Genomic DNA, 13,973 nt, shown 5'->3' with positions numbered 1-13,973 from the left:
AGATGTCAATTTCCCAAATTAGTCCATAAATTTAATGCATCATAAAAATTCCAGTTGGACTGTTTGAGGAACCTGATGAAGGTACTCTAAAATAAAATGAAGCAATAAAGGATCACAAATAGCTAAATCAATCTCATTAAGAAGAGTCTTGCCGAACAGGATATTAAGAAGTCATAGTAATAAAGCAGTGTGATACTGTTGCAAGCATGACAGATAGAAGACTGGAACAGAATAGAAAACTTGAAGGCAGAACTTCAGGTAATTAATATATGACACAGGTGGTGCCACAAAGCACTAAGGGGAAGTTTAGAAAGTTTAGGAGATAGTGTTGGGAAATCTAGCTCACTCCGTAGAGGTAAAACAAGCCAGAATCCCATATTCCTATCAACATCATGTACAAAGACTGAGTTTTGACGGATTTAACATCAAATGTGAAAGGTAAAACTATGATTCCGCCAAGTCTCTTCTAATCCTGTTTCCTTAAGATGTCTTTGTAAAGTGGATAGTGAAATTCACATGAGAACAGTTATCCTTTGACACTTGGGGAAATTGATGCCGTAGGGGACGCCACTAGCCCACGGTGCTTCGCCACGTTAGAACTCAGGACTCAGGAGTCCCACTGTCTCCCTGCACCCGGTCCCATTACACTCGTACTCTCTCCTTTGTCTGCTTTTGGGCTCACAGTTTGATGTCACAGAAGCTGACCCGACCTCACTGTGCCCCTTGAAGCCCCGCCCCCTTGCGCGTCCCCGCCCCGCCCGCCGAGCCCCGCCCCCAGCCGCCCGCCCTGGCGTGGTGGCTCCGGCGCGTCCCCGCCCCGCTGTCCCCCGGCCACGCCCCTCCCGGATGCCATGACAACGAGTCTGCGCCCCGCGCACAGCTGCTTCTCGGGCGGGACCCAGGCTGGACCGCGGGCCCCGGCCTGGGGGCCACAGCTGCCACCGCCGCCTTCGTCTCCTCCCCGTCCCCGTCCCGCCCTGCGTCTCCTCGCCTCACTCGGGCCCACGGCCGGGGTCCCTCCCCGCCACCCCTCCCCGCGCGGATGCCGAAGGTGAAGGCGCTGCAATGCGCCCTGGCGCTGGAGATCCGCTCTGTGAGTACCGGTGACGTCCCAGCCCCCGCCGCCTGGGTGCCAGTGAGCCCCCGGAGTTTACACCGTCCACCTCCGAGAGCCCCGAGTCACCCCAAACCTCCTTCACTCTCCGAGCCATCCTTAGGTAGCCTCGACCCTGGTCACCTCCGTCTTCCCACCGCAAACTCCTGAGCGCCCTCCCACTCCTGTTTCGTAGAGGCCTGACCCCCCAGCACTCCTCGCTTCGCCCCAGTTTCCACTTGCAGTTTCTTCCAATCTTTTCTAAGCCGCCTCAGAGATCCTCCCTTCTTCCCCCCCGCCCCCCCCCCACCTCAACTTAACAGTGAGTTACCTGGGGACAGGCTTCTCTTTACGGTTCTCTTTTTCTGCTCCTGTTCTCTTAGTGTTATTGGCCCCGCTTCCCTCCTTTCTGGGGCGGGGGGGGGGGGGGGGGGTAGGATGGTGAGCATTTCTTCCCAAATCGCTTCAGGCGGACTTTTCCCAATTCCCAACCTTCTGATTAGGGGCCTTTTACTCTCAGTATTCCAAGTCGAGCCCCTACACCCAACAACTGAAGTATGCCGTCATCTCACAAAGCACCTTGCCAACCCCTCAGAAATCACTGCAGCCCCTCCAATCCCCAAACCTGCCCAACATTAAGAGGCAGCCCCTTATCCTTCGCGTTACTCTGAGAAAGACATCCATCCACCTTTAGAGAGAAACTACCTTTCTCCGAACTCCCTCTGGAGGACCTGCAAGTCCACGCAGTTGCTACAGCCTTGCTGAAGGGGCTCCACCCCCCAACCTGCTGTGCAAATCCAGCCCAGTCCTTTCTCTAGTGAGGGGCTTGGACCTCTCCATGCTCGGAGGAAATCCCTTCCCCCGTTCTCTTTAGAGAACCCCCTCCTTCTCCTCTCCAAAGAGCTTTTCCATACCCCAGTTTGAGATCTCCAAGCAGCTGGGAACCAAAAATTCCTCCTTGGGTCCCTTTTCTCTCCTCCCACCTCTCTGAGTCTTCTTGTCTCTCAAAACAGTCTTTGATCTCATCAACACTGGGAGTGGGTGGTGATGAGGGCATTTAAATGTGCAACATCACTCGCCGGGGTGCTGCACCACGCAGCCCTCTCCCTTCCTGCACACCCTGCACACCCTGCTTGCAAGGCTTCTCTTGCCCCTTACTCCCACCCTGGCAGCACCCCCCTTTCCCGGCGGTCCCGCCTGAGGCTGCTGCAGCACTGTCCCAGAAACCTCACGGGAAGTCACAAGACTGTTTTAGGTCTTTTGTTAGGTCTGAACGAAGGGAAGGCTGGGCGGGCCGCGTGTGAGGCCGGGGTGGAGGCGATCAGTTTCTGGCCACCTCTCCGTTTGCAGAGATTTTTCCCTCTGCTGCGTTGGAAACTCCATAGCCCTCGCGTCACATGTTTTCTTCCCAGAGCTGCCAACATTTGGCAAATGTTTTGTAAAGTGAGATTAGTTCAGCAAAAGAATACACAAAGTTTCCTAAACCACTTTTTTCAGGGCAGTTGGCAAAACTCAGCAGGCTTTGTGACTGGCTGCTGCTTCCTTTTTGCTAACCAATGGGGTTTTGCAGCCTGACGAGAGCGCGGCCTGGCTGGCTGGCTCTGCTTCTCTTCCTTTGCTGGTACAGACCTTCTAAGAGGAAGTGCTTGGTTGTGCTGTCACTGATTACTCCTGAAGGAGTCTGAGAAACAAAGGTTATTTCACTATTCTTTCTCCTCGGTATTAGTTGCACTACACAAAGTGAGTGACTGTAAAACGGAACTTTGTTGTTCATGGAAGCTTAAGAAATTATGCAGGTGGAAACATTCCTGTTTAAATTTTTTTTTTTCACCGAACTTTTGAGTCACAGGATTTTCCATTGCTAAGAAATCTTAGCTTTTATCGGATTTATTCCTTTTTACAGGTGAGAAAGTCATTGAGGCATAGCATGACTATTTTTCTAGGGTTGCACAACTTTTAAGGGGCACATCTGCAACAATATGCCAAGTGTTCTGATCTGTACAAGCCCTGTGAAACGGCGCTGATGCTCAGAAGGAGCAAAAAAGGCCGTTAATAACCATACAAATTTAACACTTTTGACTAATGTGACTTTGCTTGAATAGAGGAATTATGTGAGGAATTATTGCATCTTTTCTATTTAGATTTTTCTTTTCTATTTAATTTAATTTCAATTTAATTTTTTGCTTATGTATGGCATAAAAGTAAAAATTATATAAAATGATATACTCAGAGAAGTCTTGATGACAACCCTATTCAAACCTATTTCTATCTTTACTCATCTGCTATTGGTAACCATTTTTATTTGTTTTTTATTTATCCTTCTAGTATTTCCTTTTGTAATATAGTTAAATGGATATACATACCTATACAATAACCCAACTCACGTTCTTTTTAGTTTCATTTTTGAACAATAGGTAATATGTCCCATAAGCTATTCTGCACTTTGTTTTTTTCACTTATTAAACCCTGAGGATCATTCTACAACTATAAAAGATGGCATCTTCCTTTTTTCTCAACTCTTTATTGACATTTTTAATAAACATACAGAGTAGTTGGAAGAATAGTACAATGAATAACTATATCCCATGACATATGTACATTAATTTGATCTATTTGTACATATATGCGTATATATAATAAATGTATTTTGCTGAAATTTTTCAAGTAAATTATTGATATCATGACATTTCACTCCTAAATACTTCAGTATACATCTTCTAAATATAAGGACATTTTTCTACATAGCCACAAAACCATTACCACACACCTAAGAACTTAGTGATGATTTTTTAATATCTAGGCCATATTCAAATTTCCCAGTTGTCTCAAAAATGAATTGTGTAGTTAATTTTTTCAAACCAGGGACCAGTCAAAGTTTACATGTTGCATTTTCTTGTTAGGTCTTTTAGTCCATTTTAACATAGAGCAGTTCTACTTTTTCATCACCTTGACATTTCCTTCCCGCCCGCCCCCCTCCAGTCTCCCTCCCCAGTGAATTTAGATAAATTCATACGCTCATGTAACCATTACTCACATCAAGATTTAAAACACTTCCATCACCCCAGAAAGTTCCCTAATGCCCCTTTAAACCCTATGCAGAGGGAACTACTATTCTGATTTGTCACTATAGTTTACTAGTACTTGAACTTCCTATTTAATGGGGCCATGTAGTGAGTCATATTTTGTGTTGGCTTCTTTTGGTCAGCATATTCTTGAGATTCATCCATATTCGTTGCTATGTTTATCAGTGGTTTGTTCCTTTAGATTGTGGAGTAGTATTCTGTTGTATGCACATATCATAATATGCTTATCTATTCTCTGTATTGATGATTGTTTGGATTGTTTACAGGTTGTGGTTGCCAGGATAAAGGTTCTATAAACATTCATTCTTGTAAAAATCTTTTTGTGCACATTGCCTTTTGAAGAGATGGGGTTCAGATATAGAATATCCTATGTTGTGTTATTGTTTGAAGTTTTTGTAGTGACATTTAATTTGTCCAGTTCCTATAAACTAGATATTAGATGTTTTATCTCTCCTTGCTTATTGAGTGTATGGCACGCCATTCTTCTCTCCCCTCATCCCCTCCATGTTTATTTTTGCTGCAGTTTTATATTAGTGGTAACCTCAACATTTTGCATTGCTCGACAGAGCCATATGACTTGAGAGAAAATATATTGCTAGGAATCAAGTGTGACTTTTTTCAATGAGTCTGGAGAATGATATGATATGCCAAGTAACTTTTTTTTAAAGAGCAGCAAAATAATATTTCCCATCACTTACACTTTTAATATTTGAAACATCTGTGATATGAAAAAGTATTTTTTCTGTTTCTCTCTATCTTTTTATTATTCACTAGTTTGGTTTTCATGACATTATTTGGGAAAATGGAAGAAATTGGAGATATAAGAGTAAAGCCCAATGCCTGGGCAATGAAACAGGCTAATTCGCTTTGCCTGAATAGTGCCAGTTTGGGGTGAGTTTATCTGTATAATTCCAACATTTTCTTCTCTATACTCACTTCACCCCATTACCTCACTCAAATTATTGATCGCATTGGGACAAACAGATCTGGGTCCTTTTCAGTCATTACTCAGCTGAATGTGGTCCTTGTCCACGTTTCTGTGGCTTGGAATCTCAGTTTCCCTACAGCTGGTGGTAAATTTACCTGGAATATATAGACTTTAAAATATGCTTTATTGCCGAAACCGGTTTGGCTCAGTGGATAGAGCATCGGCCTGCGGACTGAAGGGTCCCAGGTTCGATTCCGGTCAAGGGCATGTACCTGGGTTGCGGGCACATCCCCAGTAGGAGGTGTGCAGGAGGCAGCTGATCGATGTTTCTCTCTCATCGATGTTTCTAGCTCTCTATCTCTCTCCCTTCCTCTCTGTAAAAAAATCAATAAAATATATTTTAAAAAAATAAAATATGCTTTATAAAATACTTCAAATTTACAGAATAAAACACACCCATAAATAATGTGATTTCCCTCCCCCCCCCCCACACCCCAATTTAACAAATAGTAGTATGGTTTACATGTTTGCTGCAGATCTTTGTTTTAAAGACATAAAATGTTACAGATCTAGTTAAGGCCCCTTTGCACCTCTTCCAGATTTTTTTTCCTAGATTTAAAGTAATCAGTATCCTGAATTAGGAGTATATTCTTTTCATTCAGGTTTTTGTATTTTTTACTACATATTTGTGTTTGTCTAAGTATTACCTACACTATTGTTTTGTTTAAAACTTTACACAAATGGAATCATACGGTATGTATCCTTCTACAAACCTGTTTTTGCACTTCACTGTTTTTGAAATTTGTCAGTGTTGTTTCTTGCAGATCCAGTCCATTTCCTTAATTGCTGTGTAATGCTGTATGTTTATATGAGTGATTTAATTTTTATCCCCCTGTTGATGAACTTGTAAATGCCAGTGTTTTGGGATTTTTTAATATTACAGTGTTACAGTGAATATATTTGTACGCATCTCCTGGAGTCCATGTGAAACAGTTCAATAGTATTATAGCTCAGTAATGAAACAGCACAACTGTGGAACTGCATGGCTGTGAGGTGGTCTAGGGCCAGGTGAACTCAGATATGGCCCCTCTCCTGCTAGACAGCTCACCCTGCTTGGCTCTTTCCACTCTGCTCTGGAGACATGGGAGAAATGAAGTCTTCCATCTTTGGAGGAAAGGGAAAGTGTGCTTTCTAAGCCAGAGGTAAGGTGACATATGTAGAGAAGTCCCCATCCCAGTCCCTGAGTGGTCAGTCCTCATGCATATAAGGACTCCAAATCCTCACGTTTTGATTGCTCCAAAAAGTGCCGTCCAGATTGTTCAGAATGGAGCTGCTGATTGATGGGTAAAGATGCTCTGATTGGATGGGGGAAATCTCAGTCCTATTGGTTGAAATACAACTCCAGGAACTCCTTTGTAAAGGCTGGCTCACACTGTAGGAACACATTGCAGGTGGCAGTTCAATGCAGGCTTCTCTACAAAGTGCCACTTGTGTGAGAGGCCTCTGTTTAGAGATGGCTAGTGGGTTCTGTTCTTTATTTGATTTGATTTTCAATTTGAACCAGTTAGCTCACAAAAGCCATTTATGGTAGGGCCTACAGCTGCAAATATTATATCTTTGAGCCTGAGCATTTACATGTAGAAATATATTTTTATTATATATTTTTTTCAGTTTGTACACTGCTGAGTACAAAGGGCACAAAGTCTTAGTCATTTATTAAATGGAATAGTCTATTAATATTGCAGGTAATTTTTGTCAGTCTAATAATGGTAGCTATTACTGAATAAATGCTGTCAGGTACTGTGCTAAGCACTTTGAATGTATTGTGTTGATTCATTTACGGTTTGATTTTAAGTAACTCACCTATTCTTTTTTAGGGCTTTGTTGTTTTCATATATGTAAGAAATAAGGCGAGCCCCCAAATTCAGGGGTCCTGGTAGAACACAAAACATACTTGGTAGCCAGGCAGCAAGGCAATATCTTTACTTCTGCACAGAAGGGTGCACACGCACATGGTCTGGGAGCACACACACACTGAGCAGGCTGCCTGCTGGGCTTTTTAATCTTGACGCATGTGACCTGTCCCTTACTCTGATTGGAGCTCAGGCACACAGTCTTTTGTGATTGGCTAATTCAAAGGGTGGGGTTGGCCTTTGCTGTTTCAAGATTAAGGCCCCCAGGGGAGCTGCAAGCCATGCAGCCAACATGGTGGCTGCCAAGTCACACAGTCCAAAATGGCAGCTGTCTAAACTGTTCTTTGACAGAAAAGATGACTTGTTCATTCTCACAGTATATAAAATATCAAAAGCCATATTAGTAATTTTTGAGCTTCTTATTAATAATGAAAGTTGATGTTTTTAGACACATTGATGAGCAAAATAAAATCTCTGTCCTCGGGATGTACAGTCAAATAAAAGAGGTGAGATGTACCCATTTAATTAAAATGCATGGTGACAATAATTAGAACCTTATGAGCACTACAAAATGCTAAATCTAAAACATATTTACTTGCATATAGTAAATTCATAATCAATATCTGAATTAGATTGAATGAATAATGTGAACTGGTGAATCAAGAGAAGTTCTTTTTGTAAGAAATAGTTGGCACAAGCCTTGGAAGTTAGTGGGAGTAAATTAGGAGATGGGATGGAATAGTGAGGAGGAGTAATCCAGATCATGGAAGGAGACGAGGCAAGAAAGCAATGTGTGTGTTTAGAGAATAATAAAAAATATACTTTGACCCTATTATGAGGGGGTGTTGGGTAAGAGTACTACGTGGGTAGGTTAGATTCCTATTTTAGAAAGCCTTTAAGATCCTCAGAGCACGTGTGACCACTGACAGTGCAATAGGGTAGGGACTGAAAGGATCGTACTGTGGATTTTTTAGAAACACCACATTTTGTGAATATACTTTCTGTCAACTACAAGGATAATTAAGTGCAGTTTTATATTTAAAACTATTTTACTGGGCTAGAAATGTACAATTCACTTGCTCTGATACTTTGTCATATTGCTTTTGATGAGGGTGTATATCAGCACCTATTTAGGGTAATACAAGTTGAATTTGTGCTTTTTATTGGTGTTTTGTGTGTGTGTTTTCTAGTATAGTGCTTTATTTCTGCTGATTCTTAATCCTTTGTGATGAAATGATGCTGAATAAGTTTATGTCAGCATTCAGCATAGAGTGGGCCCCTAAGGCTAACTGTTTAGAATTATTAGTGTCTGTCCCAAGAATTAATGCATAGAACTTCAAATATGGCACAGATAACCAAATGGAAAATCATAGATTTCTCAGAGGGAAGGAACTTATAGAGGCATTTCCTTTAACTCTCAATGCTTAGAATCTCTATCTTTTTATTTGTGCATTTTTATTAGCTTAGCAGACTAGTGTTTTATGTAATGTTTTATGTCATATAGACAGGATAGACCAGGAAATTTATAAAGCAGTTACATACATCTACCTAATTTCTTTCAGGTAACTTGTCCAGGAGTAGTGCTTAAAGACAAGGAGGACATCTATCTTAGCATCTGTGTGTTTGGCCAATATAAAAAGACACAATGTGTCCCAGCCACTTTTCCATTGGTCTTCAATGCCAGAATGGTGTTTGAAAAGGTGAGTTCAATCTCAGATCAAAATGAATGAACAAAAAGTGAAAGCAGTTCCACACTTTGAATAAAATCCCAGAACCCAAATTATTGTTGCTGACCATGTACTTTGATTTAATTCAAAGGAAGATTTGTAACATGAATTTGGAGGCTTGAAAATAAATATGTATTATATTATACCTTGAATCAATTACCTCTTTTTTATAATGGATCAGTTCATTTCTAAAATTGTCATAGTGAACTTTATGTCAAATATATTCAATTCTAAATAATAATTTTCATAAAAAAGAGAGAGGAGATGGTAAGAACAGGTCATATTTTATTATGGCTATCTTGTGATACTTCCTTCTATAAGTCTCATTTCTCCCTTCCCCCAAAACTGCTGCTTTTGGTTATTACCAATCATATTTCTCACTTTAAAATTTATTTATGCCTCTATTTCCCTCTCTCTGTTCTCCCTTCCCTTCTCTTGCTCCTTCCTTCTTTCCTTCTTTCCTTCTTCTCTCCCTCCCTCCCTCCCTCCCTCCCTCCCTCCCTCCCTCCCTCCTTTCTTTCTTTCTTTCTTTCTTTCTTTCTTTCTTTCTTTCTTTCTTTCCTTCCTTCCTTCTTTCTCTCTCTCTCTCTCTCTCTCTCTCTCTCTCTCTCTCTCTCTCTCTTTCTCTCTTTCTTTCTTTCTTTCTTTCTTTCTTTCTTTCTTTCTTTCTTCTCTTTCTTTCTCTCTCTCTTTCTTTCTTTCCTTCTTTCTTTCTTCCTTTTCTCCACAAATAATTACCCAGTACCTGCTCTATTGCATGTACTTTAAAGCACTGGGTAGACAAACATCTTCCCCTCTTGGAGTTTCAGTTTAATAGGAGAAACAGACAAAATTAAGTAAACATATGAATAATGTAATTTTAGATAGTGATAAGTGTTATGAAAAGAATAAAGGGAGGGTAAGCAACTGAGTGGGGCTGAGGGATTAAGGGGATTATCTACTTTAAACGGTGGTCAAAGAAGGCAATTACATTTAAGCTGAGCCTCAATTATGGGACAGTATCAGTTATTTGAAGGTCTAGGCAAAGAAAAACATTCTAGGCAGAGGAATCCTATATAATAAAAGCCAAATATGCAAATTGACCAAATAGTGGAATGACCAGTAGAACGACTGCACTATGATGCACACAGACCACCAGGGGGAAGTTGCTCAATGCAGGAGCTGCCCCCAGCCCATAGGCCCCAGGGCAGCCAAGGGGGGTGCGAGCGGGGCCCCCGATCGCCCTGCTGGTAGCCCGGCAGAGGGAGGCGACCAGTGGCAGTGGCAGGGGACGGGGCCAGTGAGCAGGCGGCACCAGGCCAGCCAAGGTGAGTGCCTGAAGGTCCTCTGATCACCCTGCCAATTGCCCCATGGATTGGTCCTGATTACCGGCAGGCCTAGGGAGCCTAAATGTGCACGAATTTCGTGTACCGGGCCTCTAGTAGCAAATATAAAGGCTTCCTGTTGGAAATAAGCTTGATAAGTTGGAGGAACACCAAGAAGGCCAATGTTATCATGGTAACAAAAGAAAGGGAAGAATCTAGCAGATGAAGTATGAGAGGAAGGCAGAGGCAGCTGTAATGCTTGTGAAATCTTCCACAGTGATCATGGAAGCAGAAAAGAAGTGATAGTTTTCTGTAATGTCAAAAGTTTTTTTTTGGTTGGAAAAGGAATATGTTTGGCACAGGAGGGAATAAGTTATAGATATGTGCCTTTCACGTCCTGTTCTCCATCCTGTTTCCTCTCCATTCTCTACTCTAGGTGTTCCCTGAAGCAGTAGACCCTGGAGATGTGGTTGCACAACTTGAATGTAAGTTTAATTTTTAAATCATGGATCTAAGACATTTTAGAATCATGCTCTTTAATCCTGAATTGGATAAAAGTTAAAAAGCTCATTAATCCTGAATTGGGTTTAATAAGAATTTTTATAATCTTGAGCATTTTTTAAAAATTTTAGAATATACCTGGAAATAATGATAAAAAATACATGTGCTACATAGAGGCTGGGAATTATTTCTTTTTCTGTGGTTGATCTGTGGAAAACAAAAACACTTAGTGGGTGGGAAGAGATCAACCAAGAACTTGTATGCATATACTAGTATACATAACCTTTGGACACAGAAGGGTGGTGAAGGCCTTGGTGGAGTGGTGGGGGCGGGCTAGAAGAGGTCAGTGGGGGAATAAAAGGGAAATATGTAATACTTTCAACAACAAAGATTTAAAAATACTTCCAGAGAACTATTTATTAAGATAATACAGATTGTTTATAATGTAAGAACAGAGATTCACTTTACGTAGAACTTGGCCCTGCAGACAAAAATATGTCTTTCCTCTCAATGTATTGCAAATTAAGAGAGTAAATAATAGAAGATTTCTGTAATGGTAGTTTAAAATACATATGTTTTGCATTTTGAATTACATTTAAAGTTAATAAATTATTTGAAAGAGACATTTTCAAGGTTGTGGATGACAGTAAATTCTTCAAAGTACTAGGAGTCAACTGTAAAAAGGTACAGCTATTTGTGAGAGCAGCAATGCAAAGGTATACACGTGGGAATAAGTTATTTGAGCTCTGGGTATGAAATGAAAAGCTCTGTTGTTTATCCCTGTAGTTAGGGATCAGGGATTACCAGATGGGTCTAATATGGAACTGTGGTCTAATATGGAACTGTGGTCTAACATGAAATTGTGGTCTAATATGGAACTGTGGATGAAAAAAGGTCAAAACTAGTATCATCAGTGTCAGTCATCTCCTCCACACCTTCCCCCATTCACACCCCACTGAGACTTAGCAATGTGGAAACATGGAACCTAGAACCATGCTAGGATCTGGGCGTATACAGAGGGACAGGTGGGCTCATTGTCCTACATTCAGGGAATTTGTAGTTTAGTGACTCTTCTCCAGAAAATTCACGACCTGGATCTTATTTTTTTAAAGCTGTTCTATTACTTGGTATTTTGTTTTTCAATGTGGCAGACTAGGTAGGTGGAAATTTGGTGCTAGTGGTTATATGACTTTTAATATATCCTGAACATTTTACTCAGTATCTGGGAAATTGTGTATCTTAGAAAGTATAGAAATAATTATTTTGTCATTCTGAAATTTTTCTGTTATAAAAATACTTATCTAGCAATAATTGAATCTAAAAACTAAAACAAGCAAGCAAAACAGAGACAGAATTTCCACTTATTCTCTACAGGAATTGTGAGTCACATATATTATTTCCTATATGTAACATACAAAACTAATGTGTGCTTGTCTGTTTGTCTGAAATCCCAAATCCATTAATGAAGAATATGTTATCTGAAAGCAAGTTAAGCATGGTCCAAATGCTCAAGGAGATTCTAGTGTCCTTTTAATTGTACAGTTTGGTAAACAGTCTTTATCTGAGGTATCAGATAAAGTACTTACAACAGTTCTTGGCACACAGTAAACACTTAAAAATGTACCTTATTATCGGAGGTATGTTATTATTATTGTTATTACTGGGGAACTTACCAGTTCCACTTAACACCTATAAGGAAATTCCAGAGGCCCAGAATCACCTAAGATGCTGGGGAAGTATATGTTTATGATATAGGAAATGATATTAAGTGCCAATGATATTAAATACATAATAGAGATATTTTACATTCATAAAGAGGCATTCTCTTTAAGGAGATTTTTAAAAAATATTTTTTATTGATTTTTACAGAGAGGAAGGGAGAGGGATAGAGAGTTAGAAACATCGATGAGAGAGAAACATCAATCAGCTGCCTCCAGCACACCCACTACTGGGGATGTGCCCGCAACCAAGGTACATGCCCTTGACTGGAATCGAACCTGGGACCCTTCAGTCCGCAGGCCGATGCTCTATCCACTGAGCCAAACTGGTTAGGGCAAGGAGATGGTTTTAATCCTGGAATTTATCAGAATAAAATTAGTTATAGCTAAAACTATACACTGGGAACCATTTTTAGGCAAGAAAGAGAATGAAAATTTTCTACATTTTTGTTGAAACTGGATTTTCATCCTTTCTCACTGAAGGGTTACATTCTGTTACACACACACACACACACACACACACACACACACAGTATACTTCTACAAATACACTCCCTAAAAAGCTGTTCATATGATAAACATAATGCTTGCTCCCTCACTTCTTTCCAGTCACTGCTCAAATTTATCATCATAAAAGAAGCCTTTTCTCACCAGTGTAGCTAAAATAGCATCACCTTTTGGTCAATATCTCAATCTCTATCTCATTCATTATCTTTAGGGTATTCATATTTTTTACACCAGGATATTTTGAGAGTAAAATAGCATGCTTTTAATATTTCCACCAAAACAATAGGTGTAAAAGGGTACTGCTCAGGGCAAATAGTGATGAGTGGTCTTCCTATGTTTCTTCCTACTGCTATGTTATTTCTTTTTTCTTTCTTTAGAATTGGCAATTTTATAAGACCAGAAACTTATCCTGTTTTGTTTGCTATATCTCTAGTGCATATGGCAGTGCTGGTACATGCTAAATATTTGACCAGGGAGTTAAATAAAATATCATAATTAACTGCCTCTCACTATTATTTTTATGAGTGTTGGAACTATCCTATTGAGAGATACCTATTTGTAGTGTCATAATTCTTTGGTTAGGAAATATATTTTGTATTTGAACATCTACACTAATAAAAGAGAAACATGGTAATTGGCGTACGACCGCTACCCTTCCCATTGGCTAATCAGCGTATCCTTATGCAAATTAACTGTCAGCCAAGATGGCGGCCGGCAGCCATGCACTGAAGCGAGCAGGGAGGTTTGCTTCCTCCAGGGACTGCAGACTCCAACGTTCCCCGCCTCACTTGCCGGCCTCTCAACTGCAACTCTAAGCAACTATTACTATGTTGCAAATAAGAAGCTAAACAAAACTGGCTTTCAGTCAGCCCCAGACCGCAACATTGTATCCATGTTTTCAGCAGCGAGGCCTCAGAGCTAAAGCTGGCCCAGAATAAAAAAAAAAAAAAAGAAAACAAGGAGCAGTTGGGAGCTTTTAGTCAACTGCCAGCGGGAAAACAGCCCTCAGCCCCTCAGCCAGCCTGGCCAGGCACCCCAGTGGGGACCCCCACCCTGATCCAGGACACCCTTCAGGGAAAACCAGCCAGCCCCTACCCCTGCACCAGGCCTCCATCCTATATAGTAAAAGGGTAATATGCCTCCCAGCACCGGGATCAGCGTGACAGCGGGCAGCGCCCAAACCCCCTGATCAGCCCTGC

General features: G+C 41.0%; 1 protein-coding gene across 4 annotated transcripts in view; it reads left to right on the top strand.

The window, feature by feature from the left end:
• Nucleotides 1-910: 910 nt before the first annotated feature.
• Nucleotides 911-13,973, top strand: part of SPATA6 (spermatogenesis associated 6) — a 49,523-nt gene continuing 36,460 nt past the window's right edge. For all 4 annotated transcript variants that reach the window (XM_070405079.1, XM_070405077.1, XM_070405078.1 and 1 more), the window contains exons 1-3: nucleotides 911-1,093; nucleotides 8,580-8,717; nucleotides 10,485-10,533. In XM_070405079.1, the coding sequence (XP_070261180.1) occupies nucleotides 1,043-1,093; nucleotides 8,580-8,717; nucleotides 10,485-10,533 (238 nt within the window). In that variant the 5' untranslated portion in view covers nucleotides 911-1,042. The remainder of the gene's footprint in view (nucleotides 1,094-8,579; nucleotides 8,718-10,484; nucleotides 10,534-13,973) is intronic.

The sequence above is a fragment of the Myotis yumanensis genome, unplaced genomic scaffold, assembly GCF_028538775.1.
Source record: "Myotis yumanensis isolate MYYU_CA2020_CCGP unplaced genomic scaffold, mMyoYum1.0.hap1 SCAF_2, whole genome shotgun sequence".
NCBI lineage: Eukaryota > Metazoa > Chordata > Mammalia > Chiroptera > Vespertilionidae > Myotis > Myotis yumanensis.
This window is presented reverse-complemented; position numbering and strand designations above follow the sequence as displayed.